The sequence below is a fragment of the Mobula hypostoma genome, chromosome 23 (assembly GCF_963921235.1).
Source record: "Mobula hypostoma chromosome 23, sMobHyp1.1, whole genome shotgun sequence".
Classification (NCBI taxonomy): Eukaryota; Metazoa; Chordata; class Chondrichthyes; order Myliobatiformes; family Myliobatidae; genus Mobula; species Mobula hypostoma.
This window is the reverse complement of record NC_086119.1, coordinates 44,472,733-44,497,774: the sequence shown is the minus strand read 5'-3', so window position 1 is coordinate 44,497,774 and position 25,042 is coordinate 44,472,733. Positions and strand designations below refer to the sequence as shown.

Here is a 25,042-nt window from a genome sequence, read left to right as displayed (position 1 = left end):
GCACTGATCAGACTGTACTTGGAGTATTGAGAGCAGTTTTCGGCTCTACATCTAAAAAATAATGTGCTGCCATTCAAAAGGGATGAATTTCACAAGAATGATCCTGGGAATGAAATGGTTAATGTAGGAGGAGCGTTTGATGGAGCTGGGCCTGTACTCACTGGAGCTTAGTAGAATGATGGGGAGATCTCAGTGAAACATACCAAATTTTGAAAGTCCTAGACAGTGTGAGAGTCCAGGTTCAGAGGGCACAGCCTCTGAAGAGAAGGACATCTAATTAGAACAGAGAAGAGGAGGAGTTTCTTTAGCCAGAGGGTGGTGAATCTGTGGAATTCATTGCCACAGATGGCTGTGGGAGCCAATTCATTTGGTGCATTTGAAACCAAGGTCGAGAGGTACTTAATTAGTAAGGCATCAGAAGTTATGGGGAGATTGTAGGAAAATAGGGTTTGAGGGAAAATAAATCACCATGATAGAATGGCAGAGCAGACTCAATGGGCCAAATGACTAACTCTGCTCTCACATCTTAGAACATAGAAATTCACAGCAAGTTACAGGCCCTTCAGCCCACAATGCGGTGCCGACCTTGTAACCGACTCTAGAAACTGCCTAGAATTTCCCTAGTGCATAGCCCTCTATTTTTCCAAGTCTCACGGACTCGTAAGGCTTTAAACTAAGTAGTTGGTGGAGGTGAGGTGGGGGAAAGATAAACCAAGGATAAGGGACGGTGAAATTTAGAAATTATAAGGATTATAAGGTGACCATGCAAGGCAGAAAATAGGGCATCATGGTAGTGTGGAAGTTAGCGCAACACTATTACAGCTTGGCACGTCAGAGCTTAATTTCCAATGCTTTCTGATAGGAGTTCTTGTGTCCTCCCCGTGAATGTGTGGGTTTCCTCTGGGTACTCTGGTTTCCTCCCACAGTCCAAAGATGTACAGATTAGTAGGTTACTTGGTCATTGAAAAATATCCTGTGATTTAGGCTAGGGTTAAATAGATGGATTGGTGAGCGGCGTGGCTCTTTGGGTCAGAAAGGCCTGTTCCCCACTGTATGTTCGAAATAAATAAGTTCATCCGTACATAAGTAAAATTAGTAATGATAGCCAGACTCTTTCGGGAAGGGAGGGAGCCTGCAATGAGTGTCAGTTGGCACAATAGTTTAAGACAAGCTTAGCCGTTAGTACAATGTTCTTGCAGAGCCAGCAACCCAGGTTCAATTCTGCCACAGTCTGTAAGGAGCTTATACACCCCCACAGTCCAAACATGCCCGGGCTAGTAGGTTAATTGGTCACATTGGTGTCAATGGGTGGTGTGGGCTTGTTGGGGCTGAAAAGTCTGCAACTCTAAATAAAAAAACTGAAGACTCTTCATCGGGATAGAGACACCATTCTAGATGATCATTAAATTACAAGGGTAGTGCCAGACTACTGGGTCTTGGGCAAGGTTTAGTGGATGCAGTTTATGGACTGGACTCTGTAGTTCATGTTATGATGTATTTCTGGTTCCTCCTTTCTCGTTACTATTTTGTGCAATTTTGATCAGGGTGGACTAGCTCCGTGGCCTACAGTCAATGAACGACACTAGATTGAATTGAACTGTACAGTCCTAGACTGCTTTGATGATCTTACTGGTTTGATGTTTTACATTCTGTGTTTTTCCACTCTTTTTGTTTTGCTGTTTGCACGATTTGTTCTTTTTTTTGCACATTGGGTGTTCGGTGTTTTTTTTCTTTGAACAGGTTCCACGGTTTCTTTGTTTTGTGGCTGTCTCTGGGAAGACAAATCTCAGGGCTCTTTACTGCATACATACTGTTGTGTCTGTGCACAACGATATACATATTAAATAAAAGCCCACACACAGGAGATGGCTTTAACTGGTGTATTCACATTGTAGTGAGAGCGAGAACAATGTGCATGCGCAGACAACAGATCAATATGTAGTGCTAAGAGGTGGGGGGTGGTCGAAAAGAAATAGATCCATACATTACAATTCCTCCCTTTAGATTAATGCAAAATAAAACTGTATATGTACAAAACATTCATTCTTCCTTTCATAATGCCATATTCCAAATAAACATGCTTTCATAATAAGTCCATAACTAACTTCACAGTTCTAAAGGCTCAGTCTTGTGCATCGCTCCGTTTCTTTCAGGACAGCGCCTCTGGACCTGTGGAGTGGCATCAGGTTTGGTGGGTGCCTTGTCAACAATAACGTTCTCATCACGCCTCTGGACCTGTGGCATCAGATTTGGTGAGTGTCTTGTCTAAGACAACATTCTCGGTTTCTGGGGTCACGTTACTGTCAGTGACATCATCACTGAAAGGTCAGTCCAGTGACAGTAATGTGTCTGTTTTGTTGGATGCAGTCAACTCAGACGTATTCTTCAATTGAGCATCCAGTATCTGGTCCACTTCTTGTAGCTATCCCACCGAGTGTCCACTTGTCTTCTTGGTAATCACAAGCTTGGACTTCCTGTCCAATCCTGAAGCTCCTTGCTGCTTTGCATGGCAACTGGCTGAACAGTTTATGCTGTACTTCCTTTGTAGATCTAGTTTCAGGAGGTCTATGTGAGATCTCAGATTCCTGTTCATGAACAGCATTGAGGTGATTGATATGTCATCACATGAACAGAGTTCCGATACACGAAAAGGAAGTTTTCCAACTTGTTGACTTCCTGAAGGTTTGGGCAAGCGCTTTCAGCGAAGGTAGTCCTCTGGGCGGAGACCGTATTTGTTGTGGTGGTTGAGTTCATTAGTATAACCTCCGGCCACTTCGAATGAGCGTCCACAGCAATTAGAAACATGGAACACGTAAATGGATCAGCAAAGTTTATATGTACGCTTTGCCATGGTGAAGACGGCCACTCCCATGGGAGTGATGGTGCCTTTGAGGGTGCATTTTGAACCTTTTGGCATCCTGAACAGCTTTTGGCCAAGTCTTCGATCTGTTTATCTATTCCCTTCTCAAACATCTTCTGATTAGCATTAAGGAGCTGTGACAGCCTCTGGTTAGTGCTACCACTTGGACTGCAGTTGCCTGTTAATGTCACACTGAGAGCTTTGATTGATTGCCAGTCTAGTTGGATTTTTCTCAACCATTCACATCCGAAAACTGCTGGGCCCCACTTTTCTATACTTAAAGCTCCAACTGTTATGTTTGGCCTCCGTACGTCACATTTACTTTCAGTTTGCCTTTGGAAGACACTTATCTCGCCTGTGTGTCTTTAGCATCACTGAGGTCTTCTCTAATGGTATCTTAGAAAACAGTCTATTGTAGTCAGCCTCTGAAATTATGGACAAAGCTGGCCCTGTATCCAGCTCCATTTTCAGTTTTACACCAGACATATATATTGTGATCCAGAAGATTTTGTGATCTGCTTCAGTTGTATTATGCAGTTCTAGGTATGACAGTTCAACCTTTTCAGACTCTATGTTGTCTAATTCTGTTTTACATTCGGTAACTTTATGCATTTGCTTAGTTTTGTGCTTGAGGCTTTTCACTCGGTTGTGCTTTTTTGTCTGCCTTGCGCACTCTCTCTATGTAACCTTGTCTGTGACACTTTCTGCAGTCTTTTTCTTTGAAAATAGACAGTTGCATCATGGGAGCATTTGCCACATCAATACCATCTTTGGCTTTTTGCACCATTCAGGGACTTTTGTACACATCACATTCTAACCTCCTTTTCTTTTGTTCTGCTGCAACCTTTGCTGCAGTCTCTAACAATATTGCAATGGTCAATGTCCATTCTAAGATTAGGTATCTTTCAGATAATAGCCTCTTTTGAGTGCTTTGACCATGCATGTCACATACAAGCCCGTCCCTCAATGCTTCAGAAAGTCCATCTCTAAAATCACAGTACTGGGATAGTTTGCATAGTTCAGCAAAGTAATCAGAAAGCTTTTCATCTTTTGACTGGTTCCTTTTACAAAATCTAAATCTCTCAGCTATTACCAGTGGTTCAGGGCTCAAGTGATTTTTGTAAAATTGTTGACTGTCTTTGCAGGAACTATTAAGTTGCGTAAGGGACTGAACGTTCATGGGCCCATTAAGCTAAGAAGTGTAGGGGCTTTCTTTTGTTCCTCCATGCTGTTCCTGTTACAATACAGATCAACCCTCTTGATATACAACTCCCAGCCTTCATTAGCGCTATCAAATTTGTCACCCTCCCCGACTTGCTACGTTATTTTAATTTTAAATTCAGTGCATCTTTCACTGTTAATCATGCATTCCTTTGTTGGTGTCTGTGACGGCCTTCTCATACTGTTTAACTCTCGCCGTTTCATCCCATAACTATCAGCAGTTGGTGACATTCAGGTTCGTACTTGTCGCCAATTTGTTGTGTCTGTGCACAACTACACATGTACTATAATAAAAGCACACGCAGGAGATGGCTTTAACTGGGGTATTCACATTGCAATGAGAGCAAGAGAGAACAATGCATGCGCAGACAACAGATTATCATGTAGTGCTTGGGGGGGGGTGTCATTGCTGTAAAAGAAGTAGATCCATACATTGCATATACATTGACAATAAATGTCCTTTGAATTAAATGGACATAATCTAACACCTAGTGTAGTACCACAACGTTTAGCAAGTTTGAGAATTAAATATATAATTCAATATTAATTTGATAGTAAATGGGATAATTAAATATTAAAAGATGGGCAAAATGAAAAAGGAGAAAGGACAGCCAAGACCTTCCAAAGGACAACAAAGAATTTTTAAAAAGATGGAAAAAGAAGCAAACTAAGCTGCAGAAATCAGTAAGTGGAATTATTTTGTGTGGAGTTAAGAAACTACAAGAAACAGTAAACATTGGAAATTGACCAAATGTTCCCAAACATCTGTGGTACATTCAGAAATTTGGAGTGTATGTGAGGAAAAAAAAACAATAATTATGAGTGGGTTTAAACTTCATTTAATTTAGACTGGGCGAGCCAAATTAGTAGAAATAGTGCAGAGGATGAATTCAAGAAGTCAATACAAGAATATTTTCTATATCAGTATCAAATATGGAAATTATTTCACACCTAGCTTTGTGCAATGACAAATGATTAATAATCTAGAATCTGAGAGCTTTCACAGTGGATTAACCATAACATATGATACAAGTTTATTGTATGACTGAATGTGACTCAGTTAACTCTGAAGTCAAGGTACTAAATATGAAACAAAACAACAAAGATACGAACTATGAGTTGACTATTGTAGATAGAGATCAACATTAAAAGAATTAGTATATAGTTTTTGAAAGTTATGTATTATAAATACACTCTTTTCGGGCTTTCAGACAGGTACAGGTATCGATTATAACTGACATTTCAATGACAAGCTCTGCTATCTTCTTCAGGGATGATGCCCAAGTACGTGAAAATCAAACTAGAAGACTCTACCATATATGGCTAACATATATACCATATAAAGCACGAGTAGAACTAGATAAAAGAAAATATTTAGAACTTTGCAACCAGTTCAAAATTAAGCAAACACAATTTTAAATATAAACAAAATAACGACAATAAGGAAAGGTAGAACTATGGGAGTAATTACTTATGAAACAAAATAGACTGCAATTTATTCTTCAGAAATGTGGAAATGATGATAAGAAAATGATCAGAAATGTAAATTTGAGTCTTTACAGGCAGACAGGAGAAGTTGTATCAGGAAATATGTAAGTTACACAAATACTTTGCACCTGTCTTCATGAAAGCGGACACAGAAACATCTCCTAAAATGGTGGAGAACAACAGGTCTACCAACCTAAGGCTTTGGAGGAAGTGCACGTGGAGGTAATTGGTTGCTATTTTCTATAATTTGGTGGATTGTAGAATGAGCCCCATCATTTGGATGATCCAAAGATAACAGAAAGAAGCTATATGGAATGGTAGATCAGCTAACCTGACGTCACGAGTAGGGAAAATGCTGCAGAAAATGCCACAGAATTGGTAGCAATATACTTGGGTAATTAAAAAAACTAGGTGGAGTTAACATAGATTTATGAAATAGAAATGTCTGACAAAGCTGTTAAGCATTTATTTGAGTTGTAATTAGTAGATTAAATGAGGGTGAACCAGCGGATATGACGCACAGAGTTTATAAAAGCCTTTAATAGCCCTTCACACAATCACCGTTCAAGCACTTAGGATTGGAGGCAATATGCTGGCATAGTTTGAAGCTTGGTTAATGGACAGAAAACTGTGGGAGAGTATGTACGGTTGATATAGAATTTCTATTCTGTGTATTTGCATCTATAGTACCTTGTAAAAGCATTCATCCCCCAACCCTTTGTTCACATAAATGAGTATCAACCAGGGATTTTGATCAACTTAACTGAGAATTTTTATTTGAGAATCACATGTTCCCTTTTTCACAGTAGAACCCGAAAAAGCAGGTAAAATTATAAAGCATGAAAAACTAAAAATTCAAAAATTGAGATGTCAGCAGTTCAAAAGTATTCCTCCCCGCCTTTGCTCAGCATTTAGGTGAAACACCTTTCACAGCTATTACAGCCAGTACTCTTTTTGAATAAGTCTCTATTAGCTTTGCACAATGCGATGGACCAAGATTTGCCCATTCCTCCTGGCAAAATTGCTCAAGCTGTGCCAGATTAGTTGGGGAACGAAGGTGGACAGCAATGTTGAGGTCTTGCCGTTTGATTAGGTTAAGATCAGGACTCAAGGACATTGATTTTCTTCATTCGAAGCCACTTCATGGATGCTCTGGCAATATGCTTTAGGTCATTGTCCTGTTGAAAGATGAACTTCTTCCCCAGTTTAAGTGTCCTAGCAGAGGTTTTCATCCAGAATCTCTATATGTAGCAGCGTTCATCTTCCCATCATACCTGACCAGATTTCCAGTCCCTGCTGTTGAAAAGCATCCCCATATCATGATGCTACCTCCACCATACTTTACAGTAGGGAAAGTGTTAGCTGGCTGATGTGCAGTATTAAGGCTGATTTATACTTCTGCGTAGGCTCTACGCCGTAGCCTACGCAAGTGGGCCATGCCATTGTGGGCATTTATACTTGTGCGTTGGTGTGTCTGCGTCGCTCTGCAATTCACTGCCAAAATGCTAGTTGGTGGTGGGGTTTCTATGCCACTGTGTTGAGTTTCTTGTGTACTTCAAACAATGGCGACTGAAACTGAGCGCATCATGTTGGAGTTGGAGCTAATAAATGTTGAACAAGAGTTACTTTTATTGAAATTACTGCAGAAAAGAGAGAAGACATTGGAGGAGATGGTGTGTACGATCATTGAACGGATTGAGGCAGAAGGAGGGTGAAATTTCTTGTGTATATTTTAGGTAGAAGTTGATCGTCAGGACATTAAAGGATATGGCGAGAAGGGAGGTGTATGGGGTTGAGTGGGATCTGGAATCAGCCATGATGGAATGGCGGAGCAGAATTGATGGGCTGAATGGCCTAATTCTGATCCTATGTCTTATGGTCTTTCTTACAAGAGTCATTCTTCTCTAGTGACTACATTAGAGGGGCAGCCTGACGTAGGCAGGGTGGCTATGGTTTCATTTTTTTTCCCATGATGGACTGTATTAAGTTCTAAGGTACATTCAGTGCCTTTGAGATGGTCTTGTACCCATCACCAGATTTGTGTTTCTCTCAAATCATTTCCCTGACTTGTCTTGAATGTTCTTTTGTCTTCATTTTGGTTTGGTCTGTTGAAAATCTACCATATTGTTGGACCTTACAGAGAGAGGGCGTATTCATTCTCATGAATTCATTGAAAACAGGTGATCCTCCAATTTTCTACATCAAAAAATTGGGTGAGTTGGTAAGGTATTATATTGAACCTGAGGAAAGTTAGGGATAAATACTTTTTCAACTCTACAATTTTGTGTTTTTTTTTAATTTTTAGTAAATTGTTCACAGGATTTGGTGTTTCTCTTTTGACTTGACATGATGCACAATGTTGTGCAGATGGCTCCAAAAAATTCTACTTCAATATATGTTGAATTTAGAAAACAAGGCAGTAAAACGTGGAACTAGTTGTGGGGGATGAATACTTTTTCAAGGCACTGTATGCACCTGTGATGCTGATACTGCCGCTGCAAGTTCTGTGTTGTACCTCAAGGTGCTTATGCACATGACAATAAACTCAAATTGACCTTCTGTGGGCCAGGATACACTCTGTACACAACCACCACTGGTTGGCCCAAGTTGAACAATCACATTCATTTGAAAGAGGTCAGTGAATTAGAATAAACTGCACTGTTTCCTCCCAGAATGCTACTCAGTTCCAAAGCGCAAGGTCAATCTGGCCCTGTGACATCTCGCACCCTGTGGGAAAAAGACCCAGCGTATTGACTCCTGTTCACTTCCTCCATGGATACTGCCTGATTCTGTAGACTCTCAACAATTCTTACTGATATACCTGAGATATAATCCTAGCTGGATGTAACGTGATATGGCAACTTCCTGTTCTTCCCGTGTTTGCAAGAAACTGCAGAGAGTTGTGGACACAGCTCAGCACATCATGAAAACCAGTCTCCCCTCCATGGACTCTGTCTACACTTCACGCCACCTCAGTAACGCAGCGAGCATAATCAATGACCCTACTCACCCCAGACATTCTCTCTCCTCCCCCCTCACAGTGGGCAGAAAATACAAATGCCTGAAAGCACATACCACAGGATCAAAGACAGCTTCTATCCTGCTACTATAACACTCTCGATTGGAGCTCGTGTATGACGAGATGGATTCTAGACCTCTTAGATTTCCTTGTCATTGCCTTGAACCTTACTGTCTGCATGCACTGCACTTTCTCTAAGTACAGGTATATTCTGCATTGTTATTGTTTTTCACTTTTACTACCTTGATGTACTGATGTGAAATTATCTCTATGGATGGCAGGCAAAACAAAGTTTTTTCACTGTATCTCGGTACCAACGTTCCCTCTAATCTTTGTTACAGCTGTACGGACCAAATTTTTACATGGCTTGAAAACAGAGTGGCACCTTAACATTAAATAAAAGAAAGTTTCAGCTGCAGGGCAACAAAGGCTAAGTGCGTGGGAGCATTTCAGTTACTGTGCGGCCATGGTTCTGTGTAGCTTAGGGGAAACAGTCAATAATAAACCTATGACTTATCCAGCATATTTCGCTAATGCATCCACCTGCTCCATCATTATACAGTGATTAACATGGTCCTTCCTTACGTCAATGGGACAAATATCTTTTATAAAAAGTCATATTCTTTTATGTCACTAATTTTGCATATTTACACACAGGGATTGTTACCATATTTCATAGAGTGAATTCTAGCCACTTAGAGCCTTTTGTTAAATGTTTACCAGGTAGAAAATGCAGTGCAACTCATTTTCCATCGTCCATTTCCAGAGCGTATTATTCACTTTAAGCACAATTTCTATTCTGTTTAGTAGCAATGGCCTGACAAAACTATAGGCAGCTTTGAACATGCAGCAGCTGGCTTGTCAGAAAGAAATTCCAACTTATAATCAGTCAGCTGCAGGACAAACATTCTTGGAGCTGATATGGGAAAACAATGTGAAATTTTAAAAAGTAAAAGAGAGAAGGACCCAGAATTGCTGGGGTCTGTGCTCTTTAGGGCAGCATTTGCCTGAAGGAACACGGACAAAATGCTGGAGGGTGTTGCTTTGGATTTCCAGCATCTGCAGACTTTCTCATGTTTATGATTTGTCAACAGTGTTTTATACTTGACATTTCAATAATATTTGAGTAACCTTGTGTGTGTGTGTGTGTGTGTGTGTGTGTGTGTGTGTGTGTGTGTTAGTTATATAATATATTGATTAAGCTTTCCTATTTGTTTAAATAATTCATTATGGGCTATATGTTGAAATAAATTAATTGCATAAATTATCATGCAGCCACGTGATACCTCACTTAAAGTAAACTCAAACTACGCCCATATTTTTGGACTCCCATGAGTTTCATTTGAAATAATTTCATGTTTTGAAGTTACAAAATATAAAAAAGATGCCCAAATCAACTTTCACTGACAACGTCACCAATTCCATTGGCATTGCAGAGACACAAGATCTGTAGATGCTGGTAACCTCAAGCAACACACAGACACACACAAAATATTGGGGAATTGATGAAGGGTCAGATGTCGACTGTTCATTTCTCTCCATAGATCAGGGGTTCCTAACCTTTTTTATGGCCATGGACCAACACCATTAAGCAAGGGTACCCTTGCCATAGGTGCTGCCTGACGTGCTCTCCAGCATTTTGAGTGCAGTGTGTGTATTCCATTGACATTGCTTTCAGTTTGCATTAAGTTAAAAGTACTCGTGCACGTCGAGTTAGAGCAAGTATGACAGAAGCTGGATGCAATGACTCACCGTATCTGCTGTTGAAGAGGATCTGCACACACTCCCTCAGGATATTGATGTCTTCTGTCTCTTTTATGTACAAGTTCCATTTTTCTGCAAAACAGAATTAGAGATAGACATAGAACTCTGCAGCACAAAAACAGGTTCTTCAGCTCCAATTCATCTGTCATCTGTGATGATCAAGGTGTCTTCCTCAGGTAGTCTCATTTGCCTGTACTTGGCCCACATCCCTCCTTTCCTATCCTTGAACTTGTCTTTTAAACATTGTAATCGTACCCACCTCCAACATTCCCTCTGACAAATATTCTAACAGATTGTCCCGCTTGGGAAGACCTTTGAGAAATGGTTTAAGTATGTCAGGCCTTCCCTTTCTCTCAATAATGAGTCACGCCTCCACCATCTTCCCTTTACAGATTTGTGACGGAAAGTAGGCTTCTTTCTCGATCTCAACCCATTTACCATCTCATGGTTCACAGAGTTCACTTTGTCCCATGTCCCCCTAATTCACATGTTGCCCACCCGTGTCTCAGGATATTTGAGAGCACTTGCACCTGGCACAGATGGTTCTGCTTCAAAATGAAGGATGTTTTACAGCAGAGCTCCACTCCAGGTCAAAGGGCTCTTATTAAATAGGGAGGAACTAATGCTTTACTGGAATGGCTGCCCCTGAATGTTTGCTGTCCCTTACACTCCAGTTGACTTAGCCAGTTGTCCACAGATCTATTACTCCTGCTCACAGGATGGCAGTGAGGAATTAAAAACCTACACATTACAGTAGGCACAATCCCACTGCACGTTGCAGCACCGCTCAAAGCTAACTTTTATTCTTTGTTTTTTAATTATTATTGTGACCCTGGACAACAAGGGCAGTGAACTGCCACGGCTTACAGCAAGACAAAGATAGGGCAGCATGACGGCATGGTGGTTAGCGTAACGCTTTACAGTACCAGCGACCCAGGTTCATTTCCCATCGCTGTGGAAGGAGCTGTTTGCACAATCTCCCTGTGATGATGTGGGTTTCCTCTGGGTGCTCCAGTTTCCTCCCACAGTCCAAAGACACACCGGTTAGTAGATTAATCGGTCATTGTACATTATCCCGTAATTAGGCTAGGATTCAATCAGGGGATTGCTGGGTGGGTGAAGGGCCTATTTTGCACTGTATCTCAATAAATAAAGTATATTGGAACATAGAAAACAATAGCACAGTACAGGCCATTCAGCCCATAATGTTGTGCCTACTTTTTAACCTACTCCAAGACCAGTCTAACCCTTGCCTTCTACATAGCTCTACATTTTTCTAATTATCCATATGCCTATTTAAAAGTTTCTTAAATGCTCCTAATATCTCTGCCTCTACACCACCCCTGGCAGGGCGTCCTCACACCCACCACCCTCTGTGCAAAAAAAAACTTATCTCTGACATCTCCCCCCAACCCCCCTTCCTCCAAACACTTTTAAATGACGCCTCCTGGTACTAGCTATTTCCAGCTTGGGGAGAAAGATCTTCGGCTGTCCACTAGAATTATACCTTCTACCATCTCGTACACATCTACAAAGTCACCTCTCAACCTCCTCCTCTCCAAAGAGAAAAGCCCTAAAGCACTCAACCTCTCCGTAACTAGACATGCTCTCTGGTCCAGGGGCATCCCAGTAAATCCCTTCTGCCTACTCTATAAATCTTCCTCTAATGAAGCGAGATTAAAAGAAACATTTACCGTGCTTGCATAGGTTACTGGATACAGTATTTATGCCAACGGCAACGCCCTACATGATATGAATTTACTTCCCTATAACATGCTTCTTGTCCCCAGGGCACAGTGCTTCAAAACTAATTAGGTTACTTTGTTGTGTGGTTATTTAATCTAGGGAATGTGGCAGCCAATTTGTAAACAGCAGGTTCCACGCATAATGATGTGATAACCACATAATCTGCTCCAAGGATGGCCACTGTGGGTGAAATATTGCATTGCCCGGTACATCAGGAGAATACACCTGCTCTTCAGAAGAGCAGTGTGGATTTTTTTGCTTAGGCTGAGAGGGAGCAGGAGATTAATTACCACCAAACAGTACAGCACCCCCACTGTGGAGTCGCAGCTAGAAGTACAGAGTCCCTGAGTGAGGTTTAATAGCGTGCGGGGCCCATTTCATTAGCACTGCCTCATTACTCATTCTGTTTATACTATAAAAGTGATACGAAAGTACAAGGTTTCATTCAAAATTGCTCTGTTTTTATTGCACGTTTTGTGGCAATCGCGCAGGATATTTGGAACTTGGTGTAAAAATCAGCTATGGCACGTCCGTCAGCCCGGCAGGCCCATAGCCTTTGTCAAGGCAGGAGACCAACCACAGCCTCAGCTCAGATCACCAGCAGGCATGCTCGCCGTGACGCCCGACTGCTAACTGACAGACAATTTTGGCGAGCAACTGACTTCATCGCATTATCACACCCCCCCACCCCCCCACCCCCCCCGAGACCTGACGTGGTGATTTTGTTAGAAACCTTGAAGCAGGCGGTCATGATAGAACTGGCAGTTCCTCAGGAAGACCAGATTGAGGATGCGTTTGAATGTAAGGAAGCCAGATACCAGGAGCTGGTAGAGCAGTGACAGAGACGGGGCGGAGGGCACGATGCCAGCCTACAGAGGTGACGTGTAGAGGCTTTGCTGGTCTGGTCGCTGTGCAGAACCTACTCTCTCCTTGGCACTATGAGGGCTTCAAAAAGAGCCATCAGGACCATTACAGAGGCTGCGGAACGAGCCTGCAGATAGCTGTGGAACAGGAGGTGTGACCTGTGGACCAATGCTGCTGGGACACAAGCCAGGTCCTGATCAACCCTGGCTGAACTGTCTGGGCAAGAATGTCCGATGTTGGAAGACCCGGAACACCCGATGACCCCAGATGATGTGTCCCAGTGCATCCCAAGATGCATCTCAGCATCATGCGAGGACATATGCTGTTATTTTGATCAGTGAGACCAGTTTCACAACCTTCGCAGAGCTGAGAGGTGTATTTGGGGAGCAGAGACAAGATCTCCTTAAACAAGATTAACAACCAGTATGAAGCACATCCTGCTGAGTCTCTACATGGCTACCATTTAACATCCTCCCAGAGCATCTGCCATGTGAGAGTGCTGAATGAGAACAACCACTCTGAGCAGTTCGATACCCAAGCCAGCGAGCCACTGAGGCTTATTTAATGTTCAATATTACATAATCGCTCAAGTAAAACAGAACTCTTTGTATCATCCTGGACTAGATTTACTCCCACATCCACACTAAATTGCTCCATTAGCTACTTAGCAAACATTAAACCCATTTTAAACGAGCCAGTGTTCTTGCTCCAACAGTGGAGAGGGGGAACTCAGACCCACACATTGTTTCATGATATAGATCTCAAGCTCCTGCACCATCACCACTTCAGATTCAACAGGAAAATTCCGTATGCCCGCCACTGCTGTAAAAAGCAAAAAAATAGCAAGAGTGTTTGCGAGGTTTGTTATAGATCCCTTCCTTAATAACAAAGAGATTACTCCCTTCAAAGCTTTATAAATGCTGAAGAATAAAATACGTCTGGATTTAGAAAGCTGAAGAGCCAGGCATAAACAAGCACATATGAACAACTAAAATAGCCATTTCTTGAGGACAAATTGATGTCATTCTAAAAAGTAGAAAGAAAACTGGAAATAAATCTTAAACCGTAATGGGCTAATCCTATCCCAGAACAATTCCCACAAGTCAAGTAGAGTTAGTTGAGCACTTCAGACTAAATCATGTTGCATTTAAAAACTAAATACAGTTTGGATATTTGCCATTTCTCTGTTAAAAGTTGGCACTGACAATCGCAAATAGGACTGGTAACATGAGTACAGGCTTAGGGCAAGCCAGCGAATGATTCTGTGATGGAAGTATTAAATTAAAAAGTGAACACAAACATCTACAGAGCTAATACCTACTCATTGTATGTAAGCCATGGAGAACATGTAGCAACAAAGTGGAAAAGAAAGGAGAAAACCATTTGTATCCAGCTGTCACACAAGACTAATGGAACTGAGGAAGCAAGGCAAAATGCCAGTTCAGAAATGCTGCAGGATGTGAACTGGATGTACCCTGCTCATGAGGACACCAGTCAAGCCGGTAAAAGCACATGACAAGAACATCAAATGATGGGATATTGTTATGAAGAGCTCCTGAAGTATACAGATTTGAAGGACGAGAGCACAAAAGCTGTCAAGTCACCTAAAACACTTGCATATTTCTGCAGAGGTACCGTGGAGAGGATTCTAACTGGCTGCATCACTGTCTGCAGAGGTACCGTGGAGAGGATTCTAACTGGCTGCATCACTGTCTGCTACAGCTGGAGAGTGGCGGGGTGATGATGTACTACCACACAGGATCGAAATAAGCTGCAGGGGGTTGTAAAATTAGCCAGCTCCATCATGGGCACTAGCCTCCTTAGAATCCAGGGTCATCTTCGAGCAGCAGTGCCTCAGAAAGGCAGCGTCCAGCACCCAGGACATGCCCTCTTCTCATTGCTACCAAGGACGTACAGGAGGGAGCCTGAAGACACACACTGAATGATTCAGGAACAGCTTCTTCCCCTCTGCCAGCTGATTTCTGAATGGACATTGAACCCATGAACACTACCTCACTACTTGTTTTTTTTTATTTTTGCGCTACTTATTTAATTTAAATATATACATATATTTACTGTAATTCAGTTTTTCCTATTCAGGTGTCGCCTGTTTTTTGAATGCTCGCTTTATGAAACCTCGCTGTTACGAAAGACTTACATTAGTTACCTGTTTTCGCTAACAGAAGGCGTTTTCACTGTTACGAAAAAAGGCAGCGCGCGCCCCAAGCAGCCAAGCTCCTCCCCTGGAGCTGCATTCTAGCCGGCATTGCTTAAACACGTGCCTGTGAGCAGCCGTTAGCAAGATGAGCTCTAAGGTATCAGAAAAGCCTAAAAGAGCTCGTAAGGGTGTTACACTTAGCGTAAAACTAAACATAATTAAGCGTTTCGATCGTAGTGAACGAAGTAAGGACAAAGTGAGTTTGGCTTGTGGAAGTTGACGAAGATGATGTTGAAGAGGTTTTGACATCCCACAACCAAGAACTGATAGATGAAGAGCTGATGCAATTGGAAGAGGAAAGGATAATAATCGAAACCGAATGCGTAGTGAACGGACCAAAAGTGAAGTTGTCCTGGAACTGAATGTGAAGCAACTGCGTGAGATTTTCCCTACAATGATTGCAGAAAAGTACGATTTTAATTTTGAAAGGGTACGTAGCTTTAGGGCATATTTGCAGGATGGTTTGAGTGCTTACAAAGAACTGTATGATAGAAAAATGTGCGAGGCTAAGCAGTCAAGCATACTGTCGTTTTTCAAGCCTTCCACATCAGGCACAGCAGATGACGAACCTCGATTTTCGACATCGAGGCAGGCAGACATAGAAGAAAATGATTTGCCTGCCCTGATGGAAACAGTCAACGATGAGATGACACCCCAGTGTCCCACCACCCCAACCCCTGGGCCGCAGACCGATACATTGTCGCAGAGAATGCAGCGGTACCCAGGATGCTCCCAACACATCTTTAAGAAAAAAGCCGAAATAAACAAGCTAATTAATTAGGTGCAGCCCGGCATGTAAATGTCAGCCCAGATCAGAAGCGATTGCCGACCGCTGTACCACTGCATGCTTCACAGATCGGTATCAGTCAGCGGCCCGGAGGTTGGGGACCACTGCACCACCCCAACCTTCGACGACTCAGCCTAACACACCATCATCAGTGTGCTCAGCACTGTCTTCCCGATTCTGGTAAGTGATACTACACTGTACATATATTATTTCTACTTTATATAGGCTGTGTATTTTTAATGTGTTACTTGGTATGATTTGGCAGCTTCATAGCTTAAAGGTTACTGGAGAGAGTGTTTTTGCCGAGAGTGCTTGCGCGAGATTTTCGCTACGGAGAACAGTGCTGCAATGATTGTAGATAAGTATTTCTACTTTACTTAGGCTGTGTATTTATCATATCATTCCTGCTTTTACTATATGTTAGTGTTATTTTAGGTTTTATGTGTTATTTGGCATGATTTGGTATGTTATTTTTTGGGTCTGCGAACGCTCACAAATTTTTCCCATATAAATAAATGGTAATTGCTTCTTCGCTTTACGACATTCCGGCTTACGAACCGTTTCACAGGAACGCTCTACCTTCGGATGGCAGGGGGAAACCTATATTATCACGTATTACAATGTACTGCGGCTGCAAGGTTCACCAATTTCACGACATATGCTGGTGATATGAAAGTTGATACTGATTCTGACATTGCTGAAAGTTCCTCCAAGTCTAAACTCTCTCATCCATGCTAAGAGTCCCGTGCCAAAAATGGGCCGATTTAGCAACAAACCATCTCAACCACATTCAATGCTGTAAAATGAAATGCAGTCGCCACCATTGCTGCTGAACTACAAATCTCAACTTCTCCTTCAGCAGAGATTAAACTTTGATTTAATAGCAAGTTTATTTTTAATTTTTGTTTCCTGGGTTAGAAGATGACACAGTGCGGTGAATAGCTCTGTACACAATAAGTAGTTTTTATTCAGTGATCATGCCATTTGAAAAGGTGCAATTTCCACAAATGTGCCCACAAGGGTAACAATCAAAAGACGCCTTTCAGCATGCCACTGAGTCATCTGCTGTTTGCATGTGGATTATAAATACCACCTTCATTAATCCTGCTGTCATTAGCACTAGTTAGAATTTCTGATAGTTAGACATACGGTTCTTTTGCACCAGCTAGTTTCCATTATGTCTGTTTATTTAGGTTGGGGTGATTTAATCAGTCTTCAGAATTTACCTCACAGTCTTTTTAGCACATCTTCGCAGAGTCTGCCACTTTGTTATTTATCCCATTCTGATGATCTGCTACACTTGAAGCTTTCCTTGGCTCGTGGTCTTGTGCTCACTTCCACACACAACATTTCATTTGCATTATCCAATTTAAAGTACCCAATCTTTCCTCTCTGCGACCATTTCAATACCACAATCTGGTCCAAGGAGCTGCCACCTCGAATCCACTTCCACCCCTGACAACCAGTAACTGGCTTCATAGTTCAAAGTTTAAAGTAAATTTATTACCAAACTACATATGTGTCACCATATACACCGCCCGAGGTTCATTTTTATGTGGGAGTACTCAATAAATCCAAGAACACAATAAAATCAATGAAAAACCGCACCCAACAGGACGGACAAACAACCAATGTGCAAAAGACAACAAACTGTGCAAATACAAAAAAAAACAAAGATAGTAATCAATAAATGAGCAATAAGTATTGAGAATATAAGATGAAGAAGCCTTGAAAGTGAGTCTATAGGTTGTGTGAACAGTTCAGTGATGGGATGAGTGAAGTTATCCCTTCAGGTTCAAGAGCTGAAGGATGAAGAGTAATAACCGTTCCTGAACCTCGTGGTGTGGGTCCTGAGGCTCCTGTACCTCCTTCCTGATGGTTGAGGGGTAATAACTGTTGCTGAACCTGGTGGTGCGGGCCCTGAGTCTCCTGTACCTCCTTCCTGATGGCTGAGGAGTAATAACTGTTGCTGTACCTGGTGGTGTGGGTCCTGAGGCTCCTGTACTTTCCTCCTGACGTCAGCAGTGAAAAGAGAGCATGGCCTGAATGGAGGGGGCCCTTGATATCAGCTTTGCGCAATGTCACCTGTCCTTTGATTGACTCAGTGTTTAATGTGTTAAACTCAAAACCTTCTATATATGTACTGTGGAGAGCATTCACTGTCTGGTATGGAGGGGCTACTGCACAGGACCAAAAGAAGCTGCAGAGGGTTGTAAATTTAGTCAGCTCCATTTTGGGTACTAGCCTACAAAGTACCCAGGATATCTTCAAGGAGCAGTGTCTCGGAAAGGCGGCGTCCATTACTAAGGACCTTCAGCACCCAGGGCATGCCCTTTTCTCACTGTTACCATCAGGTAGGAGATACAGAAGCCTGAAGGCACACACTCAGCGATTCAGAAACAGCTTCTTCCCTCTGCCATCCTAAATGGACATTGGACCTGTGAACACTTTTAAAATATGTATTATTTCTGGTTTTTTTTTTACACAGTTTTTAATCTATTCAATATACATATACTGTAATTGATTTACTTTTTTATTATTATTCCTTTGCTTAAACAGTTTGGCACAGACTGGGGTGGGCCAAAAGGTCTGTTTCTGTGAAGTACCTTTCTAAGACACTATATTGTGTATTGCATTGAACTGCTGCTGCTAAGTTAACAAATTTCACGACACATGCTGGTGATAACGTGTGCACACATACGCACACTTTTTGAAAAACAGTGTGATCCTACACAACTGATCATCAGATCAGGGTAATGTCATTATGGTTACACCATTGTTAGGATAACTCCACTGAATCCCCCGAGCCACCAGCAATAAAGTCAAGGGCAACAGGCACACGAGAACTCTCCCCAGCTGAACGCTCTCCTCCAAGTTCCTTGCTGGTTGGCATGGACAAATGTGGGCCAAACAGCCTTTCCCTGTCCTGTGCAACTCTAAAGGTACATAAAACATTTAACTGCAAATATATTACTAATGTGTGACTGCTGGGTCAAAACCTTGGCTCAACAAACAATAACAAAGGCAGGCTTTCACCTCAGGAGAAACAATTTAAGAACATAGAACATATTACAAGCCCTTCAGCTCACAACGTTATGCCACCCTTTTAACCTACTCGAAGATAATTCTAACTCTCCTCCAGTAGGCAGGACAAGTAAAGGGCAGGGCAAGGAGCATGGGAGGTCTGAGAGGCTAAACTTTAATGCAAGGGGCCTCACAAGTAATGGAGATGAACTCATAGCATGGATCGGCAGATGGCATCGTAATATTATACCAGAAACATGATTGCGAGATGGGCAGGATTGGAAGCTCAATGTTTCAGTGTACCGATGCATCCCGTGTGGCAGAGGAGAAGGAAAGCGAGGAGGTGGAGTTGTACATTGATTTAGGGGGGAAAAAAAGAAAATCACAGCAGTACTTAAAGAGAATAGTCAGCCGGGGGTGTAGTGGCATTGAGGAGAATAGTCCCGAGTTCAAATCTGGCCAGCTCCTTGCACGCTTTCTGTCCATGCTGGGTTGAGCATCAAGCTAGCAACTCGGCCTCATTTTTAAAAAAGTCAAAATGCTGCAGAAACGGCTGCCCGATTTGCCACAAGGCGCAAAAAGGAACAACTTAAAGAGGATATCCTGGGGTGAAACATCCAGTGAATAATATGGGGAATAAGAATGAGATGTTCACTTTAACTGGATTATAATATAAGCCACCAATAGTCAGCAGGAATTGGAGAAACAAATATGTAGAAAAAAAAATCACAGATAAGTTAGGAATAGATCTGTAATAATATGTGATTTTAACTTTCCTAATATTGACTGCAACTGCTTAGGCTAAAGATTAGATGTGGCAGAATTTGTTACATGTGTCCAGGAAAGCTTTCTGAAGCAGTATGTGGATGGCTGTACTAGAGAAAGGGCAGCACTCACTTTCCTCCTGGGAAATGAGGCTGAGGAGGTGCTTTATCTGTCTGGGGGGAGGGATGCTTATTGGGAGTAGTCACCAAAATTTTACTTTTTTCATGATAGTTATGGATAAGTTTAAATTGTAAATTTGGGGGTGGAGGGCTAATTTTGGTGGATCAAACAGGAACTGATAAAAGTTGACTTGGAGAGGCTGCTTGCAGGTAAAGGAACATTAGGCAAATGAGAGGCTTTCAAAATTTAGTTGGGAAAAGTTTGGGGCCTGTACATTTCTCTTAGAGTGAAGAGTAAGGTCAGTAAATTAGGGAACTTTAGTTAACAAGGGATATTGAGGTTCGCGTCAAAATGCAGAAAAAATTCAAGGATGTTCCCTGGGTTGGAGTGCTTGAGTTATCAGGGGAGACTGAATAGGCTGGTCTTATTTTCCCTGGAGTAAAAGAGGCCGAGAAGAGATATGACAGAGGTTATAAAATCATGTGAGGTAGCCAGTGTGTTTCCCATAGTAGAGATCTTGTAAATTATAAAGCATGGTGGAAGGAGGTTTAAAGGGGGCCTCTCAACTTCAGTAAGGCCAAAGAACCGATTATGGAATTCAGAAAGGGCAAGGCGAGGGAACATGCACCAGTCCTCACACAGGGATCAGATGTGGAACAAGTGAGCAATTACAAGATCCTTGGTGTTAACATCTTTGAGGATCTATTTTCGACCCACCATATCAATGCAGCTGCAGAGAAGGCACGACAGCAGTTATATTTCATTTAGAGATTTGGTATGTCACCAAAGACACTTCCAAATTTCTGCAGATGCACCGCAGAGAGCATTCTAACTGACTGCATCACCGTCTGGTATGGTATGGCTGGGGCGCTACTGCACAGGATCGAAATAAGCTGCAGAGAGTTGTAAACCCAATCAGCTCCGTCATGGGCACTAGCCTACGTAGCATCCAGGACACCTCCAAGAAGCAATGCCTCAAAAAGGCGGCATCCATCATTTAGGACCCCCATCACCTTGGTCATGCCCTCTTCTCATTGCTACCATCAGGAAGGAGCTACTGAAGCCTGTACCACATTGCACTGCTGCCGCAAAGATAACTTTCACAACCTTGGCCGGTGATATTAAACCCCGATTCTGATTCTGAAGAGCACAATGAGTGGGTGGTATCTGTAACGAGCTGTCAGAAAAGGTGGCGGAGGTAGAAGCAGTAATAACATTGAAGATGTATCTGGACTGGTATTTGAATAAGCAGGGCATGAAGAGATGTGGAATCAGCGCATGTGGGATTAGTAGATAGGAAAGATGGGTAGCATGGACGTAATAAGATGCAGGACCTGACTCTACACTGTAGACCCATAACTTCATGACTTTGCGGAACCGTATGCATAACATTGAATATAATCATTATAGATTATTTACCAGCTACCAATGAAATATGCAGAAGATTTGTAACTAACCAGCCTCATCATTAACAAATGCAAAAATCAATAAGTGGTTTTAACAAGGTCCTGACTTGGAATAACCAGTAAGCACTATAATCGCATGAATAAGTGACAAGAAACCACTCAGGCAGAGCAGACATCTTTAGTCATTCCAAGGATTATACTCACATAGCTACTCTCAATAAACAACAGTGGTTTAAGTTAGTCACTATACTCACTAAATATTTGCAGAACTCTTGCTACAGTTACATAATTCACTAAGATGAAAAATCTTTTGGACAGTGTCTGGACTGAGCTCACCAACTTCCCTGACTTGGAGCAGCCAGTGGGTATTGTAATTGTATGAATAAATCACAAGAAACCACACAAGGTTTGTAGCAGATACCATTAGCTTCACACAAGGCAAGTGTTTCAGTAGGTCCAAAGGAATCTCAGGAATACAAGATAAATGCGGTAATCACTAGTGAGTTCAAGGCCGGTGCTGCTTCAGCATTGACATCCATTCATCCGTCATCTCACTGATTTACACACATCCCAAATTAACAAATCCCCCAATTCTAAAAATGTTAGCAGGGCTTTTAAAATTCCGGCATCTTATCACCCCCTTATTTAACTCCTCTACCACTGGTGTCATAACCTTAAGTAAGTGTCAAACTCACATACTGACACCACACCACCTCTCCATTTTTCTTTCCATCATTTAGGTTTCCTTAGATTTTATACAACTTCGGTCAAGCTTGGTTATGTGTTTTCTATCTCCTTTTGAGGATCAATGTCAATGTTTGTTTGATAAAACTTGCAGCACTATGAAACATTAAATAAATACGCGCTGTTGTCGCTGATGAACTCACTGATGCTGTGTGCACACCAGACTTCCTTGCAAATTCTAAAAAGACTGGTGCAACAGCTTCCAGTGTGGAAGGCTGAAGTTTTACGAAGAAAAAAAAGCTATTCCTTTACAGTAAAATGAAAGAGCAGAAGTAAAGGAATCCTTCGGGATGTTCCAAAGTGAGTGATTGTGAGGAAATTCCCTCTCGCTTGGATGGGATACATGAAGAGGACAAAATGTATCAGCTATCTGAAGGTGGCTGTGATTAATTGCAGTGATAACACACGTTGCCTGCACTGATTCAGGAATTTTTAAGAAAGCAGAAACACCAAACTATCTGACATACTACCATTCAGGAAGCCTGCCAACCAGACAGTTATCCATTCCAGTAAAGGATGGCTGGACCATCTGGTATTATCCTTCACAGGAAGGAACAGCAAAGGGGCCAATAAGACCCTCGCCATTCTAAGTTCTGTGCCATGACCACCTCCCATCTATGCTCCCGAGAGAACATGCAAAACGTGTTACCTGCTTTATCGTGTACTATAGAAAAAAGAAGCCGCTTTGAAACGTGTGAATGTTGAGAGATGTTGCTGAGTTCACCAATAAACCCTGTTGTATTTTTACCTGGAAATGAGGAGAACACAATTAGCATGGAGATGGAGACAGCCAGAGAACACTGTCCAGAGACTAGTGAGGTGATCAGCACACTGATCGTCCCATTTCCAGTTCACCGGCAAGATGCGACACACAACTGACCCCTGAAGGGTTTGATTCCCTCTATTGACTGGCAATTCCCTTCCTTCACTAACCCAGTCTCTCTGGGTCAGCGGCTCAGAAGATTCAATCGCAGCCACAATGAGGGATTTACACCTGTCATGAAGTGCGCCCATCTGGGGAAAGTACAGAAGTTCATATTAACTGTACGGGTTTTTTTGAAATAAAGGTGCCATTCACAGTTCTGTTTTAAGGACTCTTTATTAATCCAATTATTAATCAGATTTAGACTTGTATCGTATGCAAGTGATATTGCTAAATACATGGGAGCCACAGCTAGTAGAACTGCTGCCTCACAACTCCGGGATAAATTCTGACCTCCAGTACCTCCTGTGTAGAGTTATCACACTCTACCTGTGACTGCACGAGTTTCCTCCAGGTTTCCTCCCACCTCCCTCAGTCACACGGGATGGTAGGTTAATTGGATATTGTAAACTGTCCCCGGTGTGTAGGTGTATGCAGTTCAGGGGAATGGGAGGACTAGTGAAGTATTAGTGTAAATGATTGCTTAGCATGGACTTGATGTGCTGAAGAGCCCGTTTCTATGCTGTGAAACACAGTGATGATTATGGACTTGGTAACCAGCCATTCCAACGTGTAAAGTGCAGAGGATGTAAATGGTGAGATACAGGATGAACTGAAAGGACATTACTGACTGAGCAAGACTTGGGCAACATCTCCAGCACTGACAGGGGATAGGTACGAGTCACGACCCACAGATTTCTGGAATACTGCATCCAGAACACTATGAATTGCATCAAACAGAGTAACACACAAAATCCTAGAGGAACTTGGCAGGCTAGGCAGCATCTACAAAAAGGAATAAAGAGTCGATGTTTCGGGTGAAGACCCTTCATTGAGACTGGAAAGAAAGGGGTTTGTGAATTGCATAAAATGTTGGTATAATCAAGGCAGCCTGGCTTTGAGGTATCCGCGAGCTGGATTGCCCTTACTTAAAAGTACACTATTTCAAGGGATAGAGGAATAATAGACAAGAAAAGACAGCCGGGGTGTCAGTAATCTCTGGGAGCCGTTTATTGTTGTGCATTTAAAGACAACAGCTGTGAGTGTCCTAAACTTTGTTCACCAGCCTAGCCACTACGTTCTGGACAGGACTAATAGGTATCAGACAGTGGAGAGGAGTGACACTGTCTTAGTCTGGCAGCATCTCAGTGCATAGATGAGCTACCTCCTTACAAAAATAATATTGTGCTAATATTATAAATAATATTGTGAAATGCCAGTGTCTGGTAAATTGCAATATTTCATTATTCATGAAAGAATAAGGATGGCTTGGTATCGTCATGATTAGTACAACGCTTTACAGCAGGGGTTCAAAGGAGTTTGTACGTTCTTCCCGTGACCGCAAGGATTTCCTCCGGGTGCTCTGGTTTCCTCCCAGAGCCCAAAAATGTAACTGGTCATTGTAAATTTCCCTGTGATTAAACTGGGGTTAAATGGGGGGATTATTGGGCAGTGAGGTTCAAAGGACTGTAAGGGCCTGTTCCGCGCTGTATCTCAATAAATAAAAAAAAAGATACTCTTTGGGTCTTTAATTGTCCCAGTCAGCTTGCACACCAAGTTTGAAGTAATGCTCTATAAACAAATTTACAACTTTTTACATTAACATTATGGGGTTAAAAGGATCAGTTTGGGATCGCTCATTGTGTGCCACAAAACAACTTGCATTATTTTGGTTAGAAAACAATGAAATTCCCCTCTCTTGCTTTGTGACCTAGTACAGAAAAGATAGTAACATAGATAGAAGATTGGCTGACTGGTAGAAGGCAACAAGTGAGAGTAAAGGTCGCCCTTTCTGGTTGGCTGCTGTGACTAGTTGCGTTCCGCAGGGATCGGTGCTAGGACTGCTTCTTTTCGCTACTTGTCAATGATTTGGATGACAGAATTGACAGCTTTGTGGCCAAGTTTGCGGATAATATGAAGATAGGAAGCAGGGAGTCTGCAGAAGGATTTAGAGAGATTAGGAGAATGGCCAAAGAAGTGACAGATGAAATGTAGGCCAGGGAGGTGTAAGGTCATGCACTTTGGTAGAAGGAATAAAGGAGTAGGCTTTTCTAAACAGGAGAAAATTCAAAAATCAGCAGTGCAAAGGGGCTT

The 25,042-nt window shown here is 42.1% G+C and overlaps 1 protein-coding gene across 8 annotated transcripts in view; it reads right to left on the bottom strand.

Moving 5' to 3' along the window:
- Positions 1-25,042, bottom strand: part of gtf2ird1 (GTF2I repeat domain containing 1) — a 200,953-nt gene that overhangs the window by 98,761 nt on the left and 77,150 nt on the right. For 7 of the 8 annotated variants that reach the window (XM_063031349.1, XM_063031348.1, XM_063031351.1 and 4 more), the window contains exons 8-9: positions 22,676-22,774; positions 10,341-10,424 (exon numbers count right to left, since the gene is read on the bottom strand). In XM_063031349.1, coding sequence (XP_062887419.1) covers positions 10,341-10,424; positions 22,676-22,774 — 183 coding nt within the window. The remainder of the gene's footprint in view (positions 1-10,340; positions 10,425-22,675; positions 22,775-25,042) is intronic. The other variant, XM_063031355.1, reaches the window with a different exon arrangement.